We start from the raw sequence: 22,781 nt of genomic DNA on the forward strand, positions 1-22,781 counted from the left end.
CCTGTAGACTAGAGATGCTCAAGATGAATGGGTGATGAATGCGAAAATATCCCTCTAATTTTACAACTGACAAAACCCGTAAAACAGCAATCAATCACAAAATGCAAGTTTAGCTAAGTTTTTTTTAAAGGTTGTACAGTACCACTAATTTCATTCTTAATATATCATCTAGTTTGTAATTGAATTTTATATCTAGAGATTTTTGGATAGAAACAAAATCATAGTTGTAAAACTACTTTTACAATATGCAAAATAAATATATGAAGAAATTTATCTCGATTTGTGAAAAAGTAATTTTTAAAAACATAGTATATTTACGATCAGTATTGCATGGGTGGAATTGATAGTCACATGCAAGGGTTCATGAGAGTGTTTGAATAAAAGTTGAATTATAATTTTAAAAATATTTTTATGATTTATGAAATAAATATATAAATAAATTTGTTTCGTTTTATAAAAAAGTAATTTTTAAAAGTAGTTTTGAGGTTTCCAAACACCTCTCAAATAGGCCAAAATAAGAATCATACAAAGTTGGACTTCCTCCCACCCAGTTTATAAGATATAAGATGTGTTTTTTTAAATGATTTGATGGTGCACAAAATAAGATATTTTTTTAAAAATAATGATTTGCTAATGAAATCTATTTCAAAATTATCTATCATTATTTACTTTTTGAATATCCTGATTAACATGATATTTTTGGAAGTTCACATTTGTTTTTAGAAAACTTAAGATATTAAACTAATTCATTCCATTTGTATTCTCAATTTTTTTTTCAAAAAAATCTTATAAAACGAGGTGGAGGAAGTAGTAATGTAGTAATTTGGTTAAAGTTGCAAATACTTTATGAATTATCTTATCATGTAAAAGTATAAATGAAATAAAAGATTTTTTCCGTGCATGTTTAATATCTTCTGAACATATTCTTTTCTATTTTTACTAATTTTTTTTTATTTTTTTCTATATCACTTTCAAAAGATTAAAAATAATAAGCCAGAAATCCCACACCCCCGGCCCAGACTTTTTAGTAATTAACAAAAATAAGAAATGGAAAAAAGAAAAAGAAAAAGAAAAAAAAAAGAACAGGTAATCACTTTTTTCTATGTTCTAAACTAATATGCCCTGATGCTAAACAAATTAATAATTGGATCAGTGAATGAATACCGCGAACGCTAACACCACCGTCTTGTTTGTTGGTCTGCTCGCGCACCCTTCCTCGCTATACCCATACAGCCCTCCTTTGCTCTATTGAGCTCTGTAAGCAAGCTCCTACTTTTGTCGAGCAGGTGGTGGGCATATCACTAACATCGAGAAACCATGAAATCCCGCACTTTGTCATTGGCAGAGAAGTGCAAGGTCCTACTTCTCTATCCATCTCTACGCTTCTATTGGAATTTCTTGGGTTCTGCAGAAGTGAGCATATATTGACTGTTAAATGGTTCTGTTCTGCAGAATATATTGGCATCAAACTGGCAAGGTTATCTCAATACCATCAAAGCAGATGTCAAAGGAAGGTACCTAGTTTTGTCCTGTCTTGTGCTGCTAGTTATGGCAGTGTAAAGAACTGTATAATTTTATTTGACATGATATTTTGTTGGATGCTGTTCGTTATGATAGTTCATTCAGTGTAGTTGTTATTTTTATTATGGGGGTTTCAGCTACAGAATTTAATATTTGCTAACGAAGTGATGTTTACTTTGCCTGTGTCAGCAAGAGTGGTATCTATACATCGAAAGTTAAGTACATAATCAGGAGAGGGAAGCCATACATTTGGGTACCGGAAAACGATTTACATAATGTGGTAAGTTTCCATCCTTTTCTTGTTTTTCTCCTGTTTCTAATTTTCATCCTTTCCCTTGTCTAGAGTAAGAAATGTTAAATTTCATCATATAACTATCGTATTGTTTTACTCTGATTCTCAACAAGCTAGAAACGTCATGTTGCACTGCAAGGGCAACATTAACGAGATTCTTGCACATGAAGGGGGAGGGCTTTAAGAAAAGTATAATGCTGAATTCATTTGCCCTGTTGAGAGTCTGTACTTATTATACCAATCAAATCACCAGAACCATGGGTGTTGATGTGTGAAGGGTAGGATTTACTTAAAAAACGTGTTGGACGTGCTGCTGAATGAGAAAAAAGTTTGAGGAAAAGAGCTTTTCTTTTTTGAAACATTAGTCTTTATTTGGCTAACAGAAAGAATCAATGTTAAATGAAAGCCCGATCTAATTTTCATCAGTAGGAAACCCGTTAGGTTCATGGTTTTCAGGAATGATAATTAAAGTTATAGAAGAATAGTTGGCTGCATGCTAGGAGAGAAAATTAGTTTATTCTCCACTTATCTCTGTAAAATGTTTTCATTTACTTTAGTGAAGAAATTGCATCTGTATGTAATCACAGTTGCAAGGATGATATAATATATTTGTATTTTCTGGCAGAATGCAATGATTGATGAGCGTGGTTCTTTTGCTGTGACCACTCCTTTTCCAGGCCCCCTAGGTGGCTTACTTAAATCATTGAAAAAGGTAGGGTATCATAAATATTGTGTTCATTTGAAACTAATTCTATTACAGTTATATCCATTGAGAAACCGTTGACTCCCAATCATTATCCTCTGCATGAGATGGGTAACAAAAGGCTCCTAGTACTAATAAATCATAATTTAATCTTCTCTATGATTGGAAAAATATGAAGATGTTGACTTATTGATTTATTTATTGACGTGTTCTAGTCACCAGCACGGGTTGCTTTAGTTGGGGATGTTGTTCCACTTAATGAAGATAAGGTAACGTCTCCAAGTGCCCACTCACTTTCATTTTGTCGGGCTCTACAAAGTTTCCACGTCTGTTGCTTGATGAGTTATTGCTCCTTCACCAATAAATTTTAAGGCATTTTCTGTAGAAAAAAACTAAGCTTCATTATCTTTACCACCTGGAGGTCTTCATTATAACCAGTAATATGGCATTGATTGATTCCTCTAAATTGTTAAAGTGGTATACTTATAATTGAACAATGGAACTGATGAAGCTGTGCTCGTGGAAAATGGTGCCTTATAGAGACTGTCATCAATATTTCAGTTACTAGACAGGTTGACTCCCAGATCAGGAGGATCTTAGAAGTTAGGAAATACTTAATTTCATTGCAAATTAACATGGTGGTTCTGCTTGATGAAATCTTTTTATCTTCAATTTTTTTAACAGGACAAGGAAGCTTCATTCATAACTTCCAAATATGATTTACTATAGTTCTAGTATCAAAATCCAACAAGATACAGGCCACATTTTGACAGATACAATTGGAAGTGTCGTGTCTATTAAGTGATCTGCATATATAAACTTTTTTCTGAGATTTTGTGTAATGTGCAATTAACATTTGGATTATACTGTGAAGGATGCACTTTTCTGTTAACGTTAATATCTTTTTACCTTTCACTCGGAAAAAAAAAAAAAATAATGTCTTTTCTACTTTACGTGAAATCAGTAATCAAGAGGATCAGTACTACTAAAACTTCTTGTCAAGCATGGTATGAATATTGGAAAAACGACTTGCTTTAATCTTGCCTACATACTTTGAAGACAATTTTTTTATGAACTTAAATTCATCCTTCAAAATAATAACTGAATATTCTTGGTGTAGGCTAAATCTCTTGCAGAAAAACTTGAGCAAGTTGTAATGTCTGAGCCAAAAGCAATGAAGGACTTCAGTTATGTTGTTTCTGGTGTCCTAAGCTCTAGTCTTAGCCGTGCATCGCGAAGTGATAGTCTTCAAGAAATATTGGGAGATGTAGAAAGATATTCGGTGTATAAATTTGAAATGAGGTAGGAACTTGGGTGCTTACAATTGTAGCTTGACTTTTTTGGCTATGTGATTATAATCATCATCATACTGAATTATAGTATCCTGGACATATTAGTTGGTCACAATCCTGAAATAAGTTTGCCGTGCAAAATATTCCACTCACTGAAAATATGCTCATTATTCTACTAAATTTCTTCATTCTTTATTGTTCACCTCTGCCTCTATCCTAAATTTTTTAGTTTTATTAGTTGTTAAACGGGATGTTTCCTTTCAAATATGATAAATAATCTTAACCTTGACAAGATTTATATCACAAAGTTGAATGATGTAAAAGAATAGGATAGAACTAACAGGGGTTGGGTCTAGTGGAAGGGGTTAGTTCCCTACAACATGATGAACCAAGATTCAAATTCCCGCTAGGAGAGATGCTTGCCCTTAGTGCTAGACAGTGTGTCGAATAGGATTGCCTCCAATAGAAGGATACCTGTGCTTACCAAAAAAAAAGAAAAGAAAGAAAGAATAGGATAGAAGGAAGTTGGAGAAAAATTAGAGGGAACGAGAGAACAGATAGAGAGGAGAGAGAAACTGTAGGAACGGAGAAACTGGAAACTATTCTTCCATTAATTGTCAAAACTGATTTACAAAACTTCTCCTGATAGGATAGGAGGTAACAAGGGTGACTAACACCCCGTGACCTCAATTTATTAATAACTAACGACTGACATTAACTAATACTAATTCACAGACAATTATAATTATCATAACCTTGGAAACCTGTTTAGAGTATAATATATTGCATCAGAAGGATGTTCAAGTCCATGTTTTCATTTTTTGGTGAGACTGTAGAACTAAGCTGTCAGTTTGAAAATTTGGCTCCTAGACAATCAACTGTCTTGCTGCCTACATGTGATGTCCCACATGCCTTTTTACCTGATAAAGTATGATCAGGATATAGAAACAGAATTTTGGAAGTTTCAGATGTCAGTTTCATCTAATAGAAGTTTAGCATGCAGCTCATGCACATATATTGATGGCCATGGAGGAACTTTTGAAGTGAATGTTGAAGATTTGAACACATTCAAAGCTGATCCATTGGGTAAAAGAACTGTTAGGATGCCTGAAACTAGTATGTTTGTGTGTGCAACAAATGAATCACATCTCATATATGTTTTATGCGTTGCCAGCATCATTTTCAGCGAAGCTCATTGATGGGATTAACCAAAGCGATGCTAGGCGTAGAGCTCTTGTGCTTTTCTGTTTGGTCTACATGAATGCCCTTGTAAAGGTAACTTTTTTGTTCTTGTTGTAAATTACTATTTTTTGTCCCTGTAAAATATCCACCCCATTAGTTTACTCCTTGAGAGTTTATGATCGTCGAACTAGTCTGAGTTTTTCAAACTACAATTTAATCCTGTCTGAGCTCTGTTGACCTCATATTGACTTTGCTACTTGCATGAATTCGCTTTTTCTAACCAAACGCTAGGGCTGACGTGAATGGTTAGCAATGCATATGGATGTCTACCAAAAAAAGATGATGCGGCTTTGGGTTTTAATTTGGGAAAATGAAACATTGGCAATACATAGGATCCCTGTCAAAATGCTGCGCTTTTTTTTGGTTGGGAAGCGTCCTTATAGATGCTGACAGTCCACTTCAGCACTAACGTCCTCCATTGGAGAATGATAACCCAAAAGAGTAGCCCTCTTAAAACTAGGTTAATGAAGCTCAGGTTCGTATTCATATTTTTTAAAAGGCGTGGATAAACAATGAGAACATGTACCTTCTTGGGACAGAACTAGGATATCATTCTTGTAAACCGCTACAATTAGTCAATTACCAGCTTGTTGATTATACGTCTGGACTTGTGTGATAATACATTGAGACCGCTTCTGGATAGTAATTTGTTCTGTGCTTCTCATTTGCATTTCTAAAGTATGCTCAATTTAATTAATTATTCAGTGGCATTTCAGAGGCGGAAAAATAAGTGAGTTACAAATTAATTTGTGTAGAATTTAAAATTTGATTGATTTTATATCATCATTTTGCGGTACTGAGACATTTTGATGATGAACATGTCTTGTCTTATAGAATTTCTTTTATCTTCTTTTGGTCTTTCTGGTTTAGCATCATGATCCTTAGACATTAAAAACTTGAATACTGTTCGTTCTGAATCCATCATCTCTTGACATCCTTAAAACCTACAATCATCTTCCATATCTTGTTCATCAATGAAACCACACATGACAACAATCATTTTGCCAAATTTAAAAGTAGTGCCTCTACAGCTGAGGCTAATTTCTTACTGAAGCTATTCACTGATCTTCTGTTGATGTGTCACGGCCATTGTGATATTCTTACTGAAGTATTGAATCCAATTGACTAATCCATTGGCATTTTATCAAGGATGCATACGTAACATCAGTGGACCGCAAGGGATTCAGTGTGCTTGGAAAGCTTCCTGATCCTGTTTTGGAGGATGGCAGTGGTCACTACAATTGGAAAGAATACAGGTTTATGTTAAAGGAAGAAGCGAGTGATGTTGAATCATTTTGTCGTCAACTAGTTGAAATGGAAGAGGAGACCATCAAAAAGGTTTCAAGCTTCAGTGGACTAACATGAACAAGGGTGGCTTTATCCCAGCAAAAGAAACAAAAGTGGACACTCTTTCATTAATCATATTCATTTGTGGTCAAATTTCTTTCACGCCCTTGTATCAGATATACTCATGGAAGCCACATGAGGGAATTGTAAATCCTGAGTATTGAGGGATATTAATTATCATGCTGTGTATGTTTTGTACTGTCACAGACCAGTTGAAGCTGTAGAAGGGACTCGTAGTGCCACCTCGCCTCCTTACGGGGGAGTTCGTGGATGCACTAGAGGCGAAAGGGGCTAAAATAATAGATTTTGGTGATGAGGATAATTTTTTATTCATAAGGTCATTTTCCATCTTTTTATTTAATTTTTTATTATTTTCTATTCCATGTATTCATTGCAGTGGTTGGTTTATAAAAATCTGGAATTTTCCACATATTAAAAAAATTCAATATTTGTTCCCAGGGTAAGTATAATAAACTTGAATATATATATATATATATATATATATCAAGCGAAATCTTTCTTATTATAAATGGGTTTCGTGCTCCAAAAATTATGATACAACTCACCAGGCATCAAAAATAAAAAAAATAAGTAGAAATTTTTTTTGATATTTCACAGATAATATCGCAGAAACATGGGTGTGGATAGGATATGATATTGTTTTATAGATTAAAACCTATTTGGCACCTATTTCAAAACAATCAAATTTGGTTCGGTTGGTAAGGAGTAAATTCATAATTCACGAGGAAGTGTAACTGCTCTAGAATATATAATTTTGATTTATACCCTAGCAAATTGTCAATATCTTTTCAAATCAACCCTTAAATGTTTAAATTCAAGTATAAATTTCTTTGAAGATATAAAAATTTCCTCCTAAAATATTTTCTGGAAAAAATTAAATATATTTTTATTAAGATCTTTCGGTGTAGAATGTAAATAGTAACTCAACAAAATTCAACTGTAAAAAACCACATCAATTACTATTTTAAAGAAATTTTACATTCATAAAAAAAATATTTTTAAAGAAAAAATATGTTGATTGAAAATATTAATAAGAAAAATATTTAGATCTAGTTTCTTACATCCATTATGTCAAATTCTCTAATTATATGTAGTCATGTCTCTTTCTTTTTTATGTTAATTTATAATTAAATGATAATATTTAGAAAATAGAACACATTTTTACTCAAGATTACCACATCTTAAAGAATTGATTGTACATGCTTGATTGCTAAAGAGGAAAAAAAATATCAACTTTTCAAAACGGGTTTTGGAAAATCATTTTTGAAGGTATCTATCTTTTTTTTTTTTAATTTCAATTTAGTGGCTATGTATTTTTTTTCCCTCTTAATTAAATCTGTAATTTTGTTCTATTAACAATTTAACATCGTTAACTCTCACATAATCAGTGAGAGCTCAAATAAATCCATTTAAATCTAAATAAGCGATTGTGATGGATGTTTATTTTGTTTGGGTAATTTTATAAAATTCTGATAAATCATGATTTCATTCTTTCGCCACACTATTAGGATAAGCACCAAGGATTAGCTTATAGGCTTGAAAAATCCCGATCAATTTTTATCAACTGAATTTTCTTCAATTTACCTTTCAGCATTCTTTCAAAAATCTCTCTCCAAATGACTATATTTAATAATATTTATTAAATTCATGTCTTTTTTATAATTATACAATCATAAGTGATTTTAATAAATGAAAATCAAATATAATCACAATTCTTAAAGTTACTTATAAAAGAGATATATTCAAACAAAAATTACGATTAACCAATATCACTTATAGCTAATATTACTTATAAAATTTACAATTATCTAAAATCATAGTTGTTTACCGCTAATGTAGATGGGCACAAAGACTAAAGATGCTAATAAAACAAAGTTATAAGAGCTAATATTATTTAAAAAGATGAAATTAAATAATTTAATTAAAAGGAAAAAAAATGCATTGCTACCAAATTAAAAATATGGTTTTCTTCCTGTTTTTTAACGAGTTCACCAATCTTCTTATAATCTACCGCACATGAATGTTCTCCTGGGGATCTCTGTTTCCCGCAAAACAAATCTCCGCATGGACACATGAATCCTGTTACTCCAATCCTTTTGTTGCAACCTTTGCGCCTCTTTTCCTCTGGAAATTCATTCAATTTTTCTTTTCTTTCTTTTTCCCCCATCTTTTTCAGTGTCATTTTTTCATCGTTTGCTTTGTTTGTTTATTGCTTTTTGAAATAATTTAGAAAATGCTATAAAATATTTTGATAGATTAATGAATAAAATAGCATATTTATTACAAATTACAAATTTTATCTTGACATATTTTTTTGGACCGAAAATTATCTTGACGTATCGGTTAATAGACATTTTATTAATAAGATATTTAAGACCGGAAGAGTATCAAATATTCTAATATTTAGCTATAATATTTAGTTATTCGGAGAATATTTTAAGTTTAGCCATTTAGATGAACTCAATCAAATTTAACAAATATAATAACATGACAATTGTAAATTTGATATTTGAAACATAAGATAATACCGCTTTCGAAATATCTTAACTATAATTATAATAGTGTATTGATCATCTTTCCTGATGATTGGATTATGGCTTCGAGCTTGTTTGCTACTTGGTAATAAAACTCATCACCCTTTTCCAGGCTAACGTACCGTTAAGTGGTAATAAAACATGTTCGCATCTCATTATCAAGTAGCACCTGAATATAAAACGTAATTAAATAAAGACCAGATTTGCATTCAACGGGTCACAGGTGACAACGATAAAACCTCTTAGCACTTGCGTTACAGAGCGATTCAAATCCGAGATCCCAAATTAGCAAAAAAATTTCGATGTTAATTGCACAAAATGATACAGCGAGGCAAACACAACATCGCACAAAATGCTCCTGTATTTCACTTAATAATCGAAGTTTTCCGACTGTTCGATGAAAATAACAAATCGACAGAACTAAAGAAGGGAAGCAATTAAAACCTAATGCGGCTAAAGTCTAATAATAATCAGAACAACCCAAGTCGGGCCGAAAAGGAACCACCAACATCCCCAGACGACACACCATAACCAGCCACTTAATCGACCTCCTCAATTTTGGGGCCAGCGCCACTGCCACCAGATGGGCGAGCATCATCTTCATCCATGCCACCGGCAGCATCAGCTCCACCTTGGTACATCTTGGCTATGATTGGATTGCAGATGCTCTCCAGCTCCTTCATTTTATCTTCAAATTCGTCAGCCTCTGCCAGCTGGTTCGAGTCTAGCCATTGAATGGCCTGCTCAATTGCATCCTCAATCTTCTTCTTGTCATCTGCCGACAGCTTTGAACTGATCTTCTCGTCCTTGATGGTGTTCCTCATGTTGTAGGAATAGTTCTCCAAGGCGTTCTTGGCTTCAACCTTCTTCTTGTGCTCCTCATCTTCTGCCTTGTACTTCTCTGCTTCCTGTACCATCTTCTCAATTTCCTCCTTCGACAGTCTCCCTTTGTCGTTAGTAATGGTAATCTTGTTCTTCTGTCCGGTGGTTTTGTCCTCGGCAGAGACGTTCAAGATACCGTTGGCATCGATATCAAAGCAAACAGTGATCTGGGGAACGCCCCTTGGAGCTGGAGGAATTCCTGAGAGCTCGAACTTGCCCAACAAGTTGTTGTCCCTTGTTCTCGTTCTCTCACCCTCGTAGACTTGAATCAAGACACCGGGCTGGTTATCTGAATAGGTGGAGAATACTTGCTCCTTCTTGGTTGGAATGGTGGTATTCCTAGGAATTAATACAGTCATTACTCCTCCGGCAGTCTCCAACCCCAAGGAGAGTGGAGTGACGTCAAGCAGCAACAAGTCCTGAACCTTCTCATTACCTTCACCACTCAAGATAGCGGCTTGGACAGCTGCACCGTAGGCAACGGCCTCATCAGGGTTAATGCTTTTGCAGAGGTCCTTGCCATTGAAGAAATCCTGCAAAAGTTGTTGCACTTTGGGAATTCTGGTAGAGCCACCAACAAGGACCACATCATGAATGCTGCTCTTGTCCATCTTAGCATCTCTAAGACACTTCTCCACAGGCTCCATACACTTCCTGAACAGGTCCATGTTCAGTTCCTCAAACCTAGCACGGGTGATTGTTGAGTAGAAGTCGATACCCTCAAACAAAGAATCAATCTCAATTGTAGTCTGGGCAGTGGAAGAGAGCGTCCTCTTTGCCCTCTCACATGCGGTTCTCAACCTCCTGAGGGCTCTTGGGTTTCCACTGATGTCCTTCTTGTTCTTTCTCTTGAACTCTTGAACAAAGTGGTTCACCATTCTGTTATCGAAATCCTCTCCTCCAAGGTGAGTGTCCCCAGCAGTGGCTTTAACTTCAAAGATACCCTCCTCAATGGTGAGGAGAGAGACATCAAAAGTACCACCACCGAGGTCGAATATCAAAACATTCTTCTCACCAGAACTTGTAGCTTTCTTGTCAAGCCCATAAGCAATAGCTGCAGCGGTGGGCTCGTTTATAATACGCATAACATTTAGTCCAGCAATAACACCAGCATCCTTGGTAGCCTGACGCTGAGAGTCATTGAAGTATGCGGGAACAGTGACAACTGCGTTCTTGATTGTTGACCCAAGGTAGGCCTCTGCAATCTCGCGCATCTTGATCAAAACCATGGACGAGATTTCCTCGGCGGCAAATTGCTTCTCCTCACCCTTGTAATTAACGACAATCATTGGTTTTTCACCGGCGCCAGCAATGACCTTGAATGGCCACAACTTCATATCACTCTGCACCGAAGGGTCACTGATTCTCCTACCTATCAACCTCTTGGCATCTGCAAAATGACGATTACCACGGTTACTTACCAAACAATAAAATGGAAAAACAAAACACTCTTCCATAAGTATTCATTCATACACATTAGAGTAGAACTATACAAAAACAACAACTTAAATTATTCTCGATTCGGATCAGCTCAGCAAAACTTATGTAATGTCAGAAAAATAATCAACCAAGCTTCAGAGCACAATAGAATAAAATAGTTGAATATCTCAACCAAAATTTACACATTACAATCAAACAAGAGAGGATAAAATAAGAAGATATTGACAAAAGACAACTAAGGAAGTAGAATGAGCAGATCTAATTCTACACCGACCAAAAATCTTGGATTAGATACAGAGGAATAGCAAACAAGATGTAAACAACGTAGCAAAACGTGATGCAGAAATACAGAATGCTAAAACGCAAATCAAGCATATCAGTATATGGAAACAATAAGCTCAAATAAGAAGGCCCAAGTCCAAAATAGATATAAAAAGCCAGATCAAGAACGACTACAAGATTAAACGCAGTACGGTTCCTAAAAACGAGAAAAAAAATTGAACTCATAAACGAAGGCAGCAGATCCAAAAATAAGCATAAAAAGCCAAGATCAAGAATGACTATAAGACCATTCAGCTCAAAAAATAAAAAATAAAAAAAAACAAAGAATGACTATAAGATTGAGTACAGATCGGTTACCAAAAACGGTGTTCGTTGGGTTCATGGCGACCTGGTTCTTAGCGGCATCTCCGATCAACCTCTCGGTATCGGTAAAAGCAACATACGACGGTGTAGTACGGTTCCCTTGGTCGTTGGCGATTATCTCAACACGATCGTGCTGCCATACTCCGACGCAAGAGTAGGTTGTGCCGAGATCGATACCGATCGCGGGTCCTTCGCCCTTGCCGGCCATACTTTAACTAGCAAAAATGCTCCAAGAAAACTAGGGTTACAGAGAAAGAAGAAAGGCAGAATAAGAGGCTGGGAATGAATGAAGAAGCGGCGTGGGAGGGAAGGGAATATATATAGGTTTGAGAGGGAGGGTGTCTAGAATGTTCGAATGAACGTTAAAAAATTTTAAGCCGTTGAGAAAAGTGCGAAGGATGGACGATCTTGATTTGTTTATGCAAGGCGGACGTAGAAAATTTCGAGTTTTGCTTCGCACCGAAGGTTCGGATTTTGAAAGAGAGGTCGGCTACGCGCTATTGGCTCGCCCAATGGGTTCCATAGAAGCACAAGTGGTCTTGTGGTCATTTTCTAAATGCACTTTTTTCTGTTACTCTTTTCTTAAAAAGTAATTAAAAATTATCACAAATTTATTATGAAAATAATTATTAATTTGATCTTAAATATAAGATCATAATCCACTTTATTTTTATATTTATCAATTTTTTTTTAAAATAATTCTTGTAATAATAGTAATTCTAACTAATACACTTGATTAACAAGAATATTTTAAGAAAGACCATAATACATATTTATTATAAATAACTAAATTAACTAATTTATTTAATCTACTCAAATTTTTTTCTAAAATAATTCTTATAGTAATAGTAGTTCTAGTTAATACACTTAATTAGTAAGAATATTTTATGAAAGATAATTGTATATATTTATTACAAATAATTAATTTAACTAATTAATTTAAGTTAACTTTCTCTGATATTAAAAATCAGGTAGTATATCTTTTTAAAATATAAACTTTAGAAAATGAGAGATTTATCTTAAAATTAGATGAACACTCAAGCATTATACAAAATCTTAAACATCATATTTCATCTTATTAGTTATTTAATCTTTGCATAATTTAAAAGCAGTTATTTATAATATGAAAATATTAATTCGCGGCTGTCCCGTCATCCACGCTACCCGGAAAGACCGCTGACCTGATGCTTTAAATTTGCTAACAACCAGACACAAGAAAAAGCAACACTAATGCCCCGTCTGGGTGCGGGTCATGAATGGGCTCAGGCCTGAAATACAGACCCAACCAAAAGCACCCTGCGTGTTTGTTTCTATTTTTTGTTTTCTTATCCTCAAAATAATCTGAAGTTGTTTTATTTTAATCGCAATTAAGAAAATAACTCATTGGTTTCAAGTCAGAAATTTATGTCAGAATAAAAAAATCTCATGAATTAATTTCAATCAACGTGATAATAATTTTTTCTTAGAATTTAGGATTTAGGGTTAAACCCTAAATTTATGCATGCGTCCGGATTTCTGAATATTTCCGGATAAACCACATTAGCTATTTTCATTTGAATGAATAAGTACTCCTCTAGTCCTAAATAAGACCCTTATACTAGTATGTATAAGGATCTTATATTTAGGACCAGAGAAGTATATTATTTGTAATGATATTAATATATTAATATAAACCTTCGGCATCACAAATCCCTTATTCATTCCTTTGCTGTGGTATGCTAAAAATACTAAATTTTAAAAATGTTTAAGGTGATATTTCTATCCCCATAAAAAGAAATATGATTCAAATTTTAAATCTTGCAAAAATAATCATAGAGGTCTGTATTTTAAAAATAAAAAATATCAATAATTTAAAAGTGCCGGAAAAAAACATAATCTTTTATTGCCTAAGTAAATATCACGTATAATGATTGAAGAAATGATATATATATATTGAAAATTTAAAATAAATTTTACTGAATTACTAAAAATGTGAATCAGGTTTTATTTGTTTAGAAGAAGAAAATCTTCATTCATTCTAAGTCTGGGTTAATTTTTATGAGGCCACATTAAATCCCACACAGTCTCAGCTTGTCATCATAGTTCTTTCACTTAAAGATTTCAGATTTCCACCCACAAGGATTTTAAGCCAGACAATCAAATTTAACTCCAATATTCACATAGCTTGATTTGAATTCATCAAATATCAAACCGTACAATATTAAAGACAGTTTATAGCACTTGACCCGGAAATCAAAGCCTCTTTAATAGGATATTTGGTTTTTAATAAAAGTTAGTTGTTAATTTGAGGAGATTAAGAAAATTAGTTAAATTAGTTATTTGTAATAAATAGGTATTATCATTCCTAAAATATCCTTTATTTGTAATCAATAGGTATTATCATTCCTAAAATATCCTAATCAAGTTTATTGGCTAGAATTACCATTATTACAAGGACTACCTGGAGAAAAAATGGATAAATATGAGAGACAAGGTAGATTGAGGTTTTATATTTAGAACCAAATAAAAGTTAAACAAACTCTTATATTAAGAACCGGATGTAATATTTATTAAAGAGTGATAGAGAATTGATTGTCATGGACAACATGAAAAATGTCCATGTAAGCTCATTTTTAACTTCTTCATCACATCACACTTCCCAACCATGTATTTGCTGACCGCTCTTCTAACCCAACAGTGTAAACCAAATTTTAATTTAAACTCTTGTCCTAGATTATTTTAACCATTTCTGCAAAACTATGTCAGCATTAGGAAACTCAAAGCAATCAAAATCAAAATTTTATCTTAATCATTTCCCCAAACTAATCAATAGTTCATCAATTTCAAAGGATATGACAGGCAAAATTTCTTATACAAACCAGAAAAAAAGTTCAACACTAACATGAGCTCACTTCCCTGTGCCTTTAAGCTCTCTACTGAAGCCCACTTCCCTGTGTCATATCATTAAAACTCACTTTCCCTAGGTATATATCAAAACTGAGCAACAATTACATGGCCCTGTTTTGGTAAGCTCACTTAATATTTGAAGAGTTTTGTCTACATTCTTAAATAACTTCGCATTGTTTTATCATACTTTCAGCCCATGGTAAAGTTGAAGATAAAAAATACATGCCACAAAATTAGATGAAATATAACAGAGGCAATGAAATCATCAATCTTTTGGTAAACCAATCTCTCTAGAGTTTCGTCTATATTCTTAAATAGACCTATTCCAGTTTGAAATGATATGACTCACAAAAAAGGTCCTCAATTTTGTATTCTACCCAATCAAACACCGCAACCCTTACTTTATATTATTATTTTTAAGTAAAACAAGGGTATCTCTAAATCACATTGAACTTGAAACTAATTATTTTTGAACCTGGAGCAACTAAGGAATAACCTTTCCAATAAGTGTACTTAGAATTCAAACTTGTGTCATTATCTTTACGGGGATAGTTAGTACCATTTCTCTCTCATTCGATCCTAATAAGTCAATTATTACTTGGTGAAAACTAAATCATGATCTTAAAAGTGATTTTACAGTATACAAAATACGCATGTGAGAGGAATTTTATATCAAATCACGAAACACTTTTTAAAAGTGATTTTGTTAGAATCCAAGCACCCCCTTCTGCTACTATTACTGTGTATGATCATACTGCTTTTTCTTCCTTGCAGAGCTGCAATAGTTAACTCAATACCATATCAAGAACCAGGTGGCTTTTTCTTCATGCTTTCACTGTCTCCTATAACCTGCAGTTAGAACAGAATATTTCATGCAAATGATATTATGTCAGCTGAGTCTTCAATACTGTCAAAGGACGCACTCAACCATCGTTAAATGCTTCAAATACCATTATCAGATGCAGACAAAAACTGTAGACACATCCAAAATACATTAATTAACATTACCTTGCATATTGGCTGCAGAAACTACACCGTCATGGAACGAGACTCCTCAAAAACTCAGTTTTATAAAGCTGGACCAAACTTATTCCAATGCCAGTCTACCTAGTGAAAAACAAGAAAATAAACATCAGTGGGTGCGGGTCATGAATGGGCTAAGACCTAAAATACAGACCCAACAAAAAATACTGAGCGTGCTGGTTTCTATTTTTTATTTTCTTATTCTCAAAATAATCTTATAAAATTATTTTTAAAATAAATCTTGAGAATAAAAAGAAAAAAAATGTTTGTATAATTATTTTAAAAAATTAGATTTGAAAAAAAAAAAAAATGATATTTGGTAAGCAATGGTTGTCACCAACAATAATACGTGGCAGGCAATAGGTTTCTTTAATTTTTGAAAACAAAAAATAAAAAATATGAAAACAAACATATTACTATTTTTCAATTTTTAAAAACATATTACTATTTATTATTTTAAAATAACCAACTAAAAATAAATTATCAAACAAATTTTCTTAAAAAACAAAAAATTGCTTTCCAAATAAGAAACTAAACAAACTCATTATCTCCAATCCTAATTATCCCCAACAAAAATAGTACTGCTTTTGATTCTTGATGTAAGAGTTAGTTATTAACTTAAAAAAATTTAAAAAATTTAGTTAAATTAATTTTTTTGTAATAAATAGGTGTTGTTTTCTCTAAAATACCATTATTAATTATATGTATTAGCTAGAACTACCGTGTAATGAAATATTATAAGGATTTTCTTGAGAAATAATGGATAAATATGATAAACAAAGTGAGTTAAATCTTATATTTAGGATAAAATTAAATTCAAATTAACTCTCATATTAAAGACTCGAGTTAGTATTACAGTATTGATTCTACTACCTCCGGTCTTAATTATAAGATCTTATTTGTAAACTATAAACAAAATCTTATAATTAGGAGCAAAGCTATTATCATTAACCATATTATTTTGTTGGGTATGGGTCTATACTCTTGGATTACCTATCAACTACTATTTTGGGATTTGCTTCCTTGTATTATAACTCCCTTCTCAAATGCATAAGTTAGTCAAGGCTCTGTTTTGATTTTAAATTTGAGATCTTTTTTCACTTCATTTTTAAAATTTGTAATTTTTCTCAAACCATTCCATCTTGATTATGTAGCTTAAATAAGTATATCTATTATCAAGAATACAACTGATGATTAATAATGTATTTCAAAGAAATTAACAGAATCTTTGTAACACATAATTAACTGAATTTTTAATAGTTAGAAATTAATGATCTAATTCTTACTATTATAAATAGAATAAGCATTATTAATGGTACTTAGTGTTTGGTTTTCTCTCCTTATTTTACCCGGGTTACTCCCCCCATATCAATGTACCCAATGACCCGACCTAATATAAATATAAGCATAGATTTCATACTAAACTTTGGCATGAGAATGAAATGAAGTATTATATTACAATTTAGATAGAGATTGCTGGATGACAGATTTACTCAATTCTTTCCTCAAAATTTTTCCTCCTGCGTTCTTTGGGATGGAACTCACAAATAATACGCGCCTTATTTTCTTGTACGGTGCAACCTGCAAGCAGGGGGGATAATAATATTTGTTTAGTTTGTGATTCATCCCACCCTCTTTAGTAGATGATGTATTTTAAAATTTATATCAATTTTGAAATATATAAAAATAAAAAATAAAATTGGAGAGATTCAAGCCCCTCCATTTACCACGCCAATAAATAAAAACACAACATAAAAAGTAAGGCTGTGCTTGTTTTATCGTTTTAAAAACAGTTTTTTATTTTTTTTAAGAAATAAATAAAAAAACTTGTTTTGTAATTTGTTTTTAGCTAAGTGTTTTTAAAAACAAAAATAATTTTAAAAAAAAAAAACTAAAAACCAAAAAAAATTTAGTCGTTTTCCTTATTTTTGTCTGTTCATTTCTTATTTTTTGTTTAAAAAATTGGGAAACCCTTTTTCTCAACTCGATAGCTTTTTCTCCATTTAAAGACTTGAATTTTCACCGAAGTTTCATTCTCTGATCTCTTTTTTTATTTTAAAATGTAACTTTTAAGAACAAGTATTTAAACAGATTTTCTTGTTTTTTGTATTTTCAAAAAAATTTTCAAAAAAATTTTATAAAATTGTTTTTAGAATAAAAAAAACAAAAACAAACATGCCCTAACACATGATGATTTTTTTTAAAAAAAAAAAAACCACAATTCATCCTTTTTGAAGCTCCATTTTTTTTGGGTCAAATTTTTAAAGCTCCATTTGAATACAAGGAAGATATCACTGGTGAAGATATCTCCCAGCAGCCACTCATATGAAAAATTTGGTGACAGTTCAAATATAGAACATGCACCATAGGGATGAGATATGCAAACCTGCTTGGCAACAAAATCAATTACGTCCGCTTCACTAAGTGAGCTGTGGGGTTGCCTCACCACAAATGCCATGGGCACCTGCCCTGCTTCTTCATCAGGGTATCTGTTCCCACATTACAATTATATTATGTTAGATGCTAATACTCCCTCTCGCTAACATTCTCAACTAATTCTCACATATCAAAAAATGATAGTTAAAACATTAAACCTGTCCTAAGTTGATAATTTTTTTCAAGATTATCCTCAACTTAAATGACGCAAATAAATATGGATTTTAACACTAAACCTTAATTATTAACTAGGATAAAATTGAAAAGTAGCAATTAATGCGTTGGTTTGTGACTTATAGTATTTATGACCAACAATTTCTTCTAGATGATGTCCTATGATAAAAACAAAAAAGAGCATAACATCAGGGCACCAAGACATCTAGAGGTTGCGAGTTCAAGCAAGGTAAGATTCAGGTAAATAGTGGAGGTTGTGAGTATGAGCTTCTACGTGGGAAAAGTGTAAGGTGCGGAAATCACATTATTCGCTGACCATTTAACATATAACTTATCTTCAGTTAAGTGTAAATGCACACAAGCTTCCCTATAATTTAAATAAAATATGGTGTTTTATTTGGTAAATAATATTCCTCCGATTTTAAATGTAAGATCTATTTTATAGTATAAATTACATTACAAAATAAGTTTTATGTTCAGGATAGAGTAGTATAGAAAAGAGGGAAGTGGAATATTACGGAATAACCGCAGCGTCCTTGATCTGTGGATGGGATTGAAGCAAGTTTTCCAACTCCGCAGGAGCCACCTGCAATGTCCAATATCAAAGTTCATTTATAATAGTAATAAATTTACATACAGAGTTTATTATTTATGAATATTGTTAAATTTGGAATTATGAAGATTTTAATGAAGTGTAAGGAACAATAATTACCTGGTATCCCTTGTATTTGATCAGTTCTTTCAATCTGTCAACAACGTAAAGGTAGCCTTGGTGGTCAAAGTAGCACAAGTCTCCTGTCCTCAACCACCCTCCAACAAAAGTCGACGAGTTTGCGTCTGGATCCCCAACATAACCTGTTCTATTCCCAGATCATATCTTTCATGTTTGTGGCTTAAAATACTAATTGCCTGCTTGTATAAAATTTACTTTTGAAGTACTTTGAGGAAAAAGTAATTAAAAGAGTTTTAGAAGTTTAATTCAGTGTAACTCGGTCGTTATAATTTTAACAAAAATGCTTATATCAAGTTCTTTATATCTATTATGTCAAGTTCTTCAATAACTCAAACATCTATCTTATTTTTAAAATGTTGTCATTAAACTATATATTTATATACAAAAATACAACATATTTTCATATTTAATTGGAGAATTTAACATACTAGATATAATTAATGAACCTGACCTAAATATTGTCTTGATTTTAATTCGATTAAAATTGATTCTCTCAACTTAAACTTGGTACGATCCAATTAGTCCCAGCTTTTTAGAAAATAAGACTACAATGACAAAGATTATTTATTAAATATTAAGGACCAATGTTTTAATTGATCAAAATCATAGGAATTGGATTGCATGAAGTCATATTTTAAGGATCGACTTACATTTAGTTGAAGTTCAGGCACTGACTTGTAATTGAACCAAAATTATAAGTTCCAAATAATTAAATTTTTCTTACTTATAATTATTATAAAACAAAACACATACAAGTGGGAGACCTATCTCTTATATTGGGTAAATATGATACCTCTAAAATAAATATACAAATATACCTTTCATTATAGAGGGTCCTCTGAGCCAAAGTTCACCTTCTTGGCCAGGAGACAAGGGCAGTCCAGTGTCTGGGTCCACAATTTTGGCTTCAACACCTGCTATTAGCTTCCCGGTTGTTCCTGTCTTAGTGGCATCTCCTTCACCTGTGGTTCGACAGATCGATGCCGTTGTTTCTGTTAACCCATAGCCCTACATTTTCACAGTACTTATATGACTTAGTTTAGAGAGATTAAATTACAGAAAAAATTCTATTTAATTTAGATTGGCCTTTAAATTTTTGCTTTATTTTAATCACTTAAAATTTGAAAATATTTACTATATAGTACATAAATATGGTGTATCTTTATTTCAATTTCATAGAACATTTAGAATAGAAATCATTTTCTGAATTCTTCAAATGCTATTTGAAAAACAAAATTCTTTATAAGCTAAAGTTTAATTAAAAGATTGAAACGAATTTTACGGTAACAAAAATATTTAAAGATATTTTGTCGCTTCTTATGTTATAAGTAATAATTTATTACGTTTTAAAATTTATCCACTAATCAATATCAGCATATATAATCAAATCCAAATGCCCAAATAATTACAATCATTAGGAAATCATATAGTATGATGAGATTCTCTCTCTGTTTCTTTTTTTTTTTTTGTGGCCAAAATGATGGAATTTATTCTCAAAAAAATTCTGCGAAATATCCTTTTATGGTTAAACTGTTAAGTGTGGCGTCGTTGAGATTAGTTCATTGTTGTAATAAAAAAAAAAAAAAGGATTAGTTCCCTGTAAATATTGCCGTTTTGTTCACCAAAAAAAAAAATATTGCCGTTTTGCTTTGAAATTCCTCAAAGCGCTGCCAATGAATGACGTAAACACTAACCTGGCCGAGCACGACTCCGGGGAACTTCGATTTGAAAGCCGCGACGGCGTCCTTTCCTAACGGAGCCGCCCCGCAAGAGATGCCTTCCAGCGAGCTCAAATCGTAACCGTCCGTTACATCTCCCTTCGCCATAGCCACCACCACCGGCGGAGTCACCGCGAGGTGAGTCACTCTGAACTCATCCACCGCCCGCAACATCTTCTCCATTCTGAACCTCTCCATCAGCACCACCGTCTCTGATAGCACAACCGACCTGAGACAGTAGGTGAAACCGTACACGTGAAAATACGGTATCGTGTAGAGGAAAACCGCCGGCCTTTCTCTCTGAGGACGACTCGCGTCGTAACTCGCCGCTAATGCTATCAGATTCCGGTGACTCAGCATTACTCCCTTCACCTTCCCCGTGGTCCCCGAAGAGTACAAAATCGCGGCTATATCTGATTGGCTCACCTCCACGCGCGGGACCACTGGTTTCGTGAGGCTTCTTGCCGTCGTCATCAGCGAGTCGAACTCAGGTGAGTCGAGAAGGATGACTCCGAGGCGTAGGCTGTGCGGAAGGTTTTGTGCTGTGGACGACGTTGTGAAGGCAATGACCGGCGACGATAGCTGGAACAGGTGGGAAATCTCGGCGCGTGTGCTGATTGGGTTAGCCGGAGAGACGACAACCCCAAGGGAAAGCAGGGCGAAGTAGAGGATCGGAACCTTAATGAGGTTGGGGGATAGTACAAAGGCTGTGTCGCCTTTGGAGAGGCCAACAACAGATTGTAGATTAGAAGCTAAGGTTTGTGAGAAATGGATGAACTCGGAGAAGGAAACTCGGTGGCTGGAGGCCGCGTCGATAAGGGCGGGAACTGAGTCGGGCCAGGGCGATTTGAGACGGAGAGAGAGAGCGTACTGTGAAGCAGAGAGGGGAGAGTGAGGAGGAGGAAGATGAACGGGAGGTCTGAGGCTGTGGAAGGTTCTAGAATCCGAACAGAAACCGCTCTTTGAATCAACATTCTCCATGGGAAGAGAAGCTAAGCTTGAAGAATGAAGACTTTTCTGGATTCAGGGTTCAGACCCAGCCGCAAGAGACAACACAGTAATGCATAGGCTGAACTTATTTATTTATTAAAAATATTTGTTGATTTTTTTAAAATATATATTTTTTAATCATTTGTTGTGCAACTATCTCATAATAATAAAAATTCTCATATTAGGTGTAAATGTGATTGATATAAATAGTTTTAAAAAATAATGTAAATTTGAGACACAAAATATGTTAACGTTTGATATTTATTATTAAAATAAATATCCTACCTAATTGTTATATTTAGTAGGAGTAATAAATTATGTCTTAAATTCTTTGGTGTTATCGCCTAGACCATATAAGAGGAAATATTTGGCTGCTAAGTACTTGTCCAGATTCATGGATTTTGTTTGGTTTGAATTATTTAATTCATATTCATATTAAGTTAACAAGAGGACAAGTTATGAAACAAATTATTACCTTCTCTCCTTGATATAAGTACTAGTAAAATATTTAATTTGATCATAAATATAAGACTTTAATTCATTTTATTTTTCATCTTTTGTCAAAATATCTTTATTGATTGTAAAGAATTTCCATAATTCCAGTAGTCATCTGTTGCACATGATTAAAAAGAATAGTTTAAGAAGATCAATATATACATATGACAAATAATCAACTTAATTGATTTTTTAAATTAATTATCTAATTCTTATATTATCAACCAGATAATTTTTTTATGATTAAAACAACACAGAGTTTTTTTTTTTTTTTATGATTAAAACAACACACTAGTGCCAAACTTAATAGTTAATACTTTAAATTGATGCCAGATGTTCTTTTGTTTTTGGTGGTCGTAGACAAGGAAGAATCCTAAGGTAGTTCACATGCTCGTGCAACATAAAAT

The 22,781-nt window shown here is 33.2% G+C and overlaps 3 protein-coding genes across 4 annotated transcripts; 1 reads left to right on the plus strand and 2 right to left on the minus strand.

Annotated features, from left to right (window-relative positions):
* Window positions 1–1,242: 1,242 nt before the first annotated feature.
* Window positions 1,243–6,735, plus strand: LOC114734612 (uncharacterized). The gene is made up of 9 exons (XM_028922236.1): window positions 1,243–1,356; window positions 1,453–1,514; window positions 1,711–1,801; window positions 2,439–2,525; window positions 2,732–2,785; window positions 3,637–3,818; window positions 4,812–4,894; window positions 4,983–5,083; window positions 6,200–6,735. Exons 1-9 carry the CDS (start codon window positions 1,318–1,320, stop codon window positions 6,413–6,415), a joined length of 915 nt encoding a protein of 304 aa, XP_028778069.1. The 5' UTR covers window positions 1,243–1,317; the 3' UTR covers window positions 6,416–6,735.
* Window positions 6,736–9,237: 2,502 nt separating this feature from the next.
* Window positions 9,238–12,194, minus strand: LOC114734610 (heat shock cognate 70 kDa protein 2-like). The gene is made up of 2 exons (XM_028922233.1): window positions 11,914–12,194; window positions 9,238–11,224 (listed from the first exon to the last, which is right to left on the minus strand). Exons 1-2 carry the CDS (start codon window positions 12,125–12,127, stop codon window positions 9,492–9,494), a joined length of 1,947 nt encoding a protein of 648 aa, XP_028778066.1. The 5' UTR covers window positions 12,128–12,194; the 3' UTR covers window positions 9,238–9,491.
* Window positions 12,195–17,283: 5,089 nt separating this feature from the next.
* LOC114734626 (4-coumarate--CoA ligase-like 9) lies at window positions 17,284–21,959 on the minus strand. 2 transcript variants are annotated; one of them, XM_028922257.1, is made up of 6 exons: window positions 20,866–21,870; window positions 19,990–20,179; window positions 19,151–19,293; window positions 18,957–19,024; window positions 18,215–18,317; window positions 17,284–17,409 (listed from the first exon to the last, which is right to left on the minus strand). In XM_028922257.1, the coding sequence occupies exons 1-6, from the start codon at window positions 21,868–21,870 to the stop codon at window positions 17,284–17,286; spliced, it is 1,635 nt and encodes a 544-aa protein (XP_028778090.1). The 2 variants fall into 2 exon arrangements, with proteins under 2 accessions (XP_028778090.1, XP_028778089.1); XM_028922256.1 differs by lacking the exon at window positions 17,284–17,409 and having other exon boundaries at window positions 17,990–18,317; window positions 20,866–21,959.
* Between the last annotated feature and the right edge of the window lie 822 nt (window positions 21,960–22,781).

The sequence above is a fragment of the Neltuma alba genome, unplaced genomic scaffold, assembly GCF_004799145.2.
Source record: "Neltuma alba isolate B1F8T4 unplaced genomic scaffold, ASM479914v2 tig00013120_pilon, whole genome shotgun sequence".
Lineage (NCBI taxonomy): Eukaryota > Viridiplantae > Streptophyta > Magnoliopsida > Fabales > Fabaceae > Neltuma > Neltuma alba.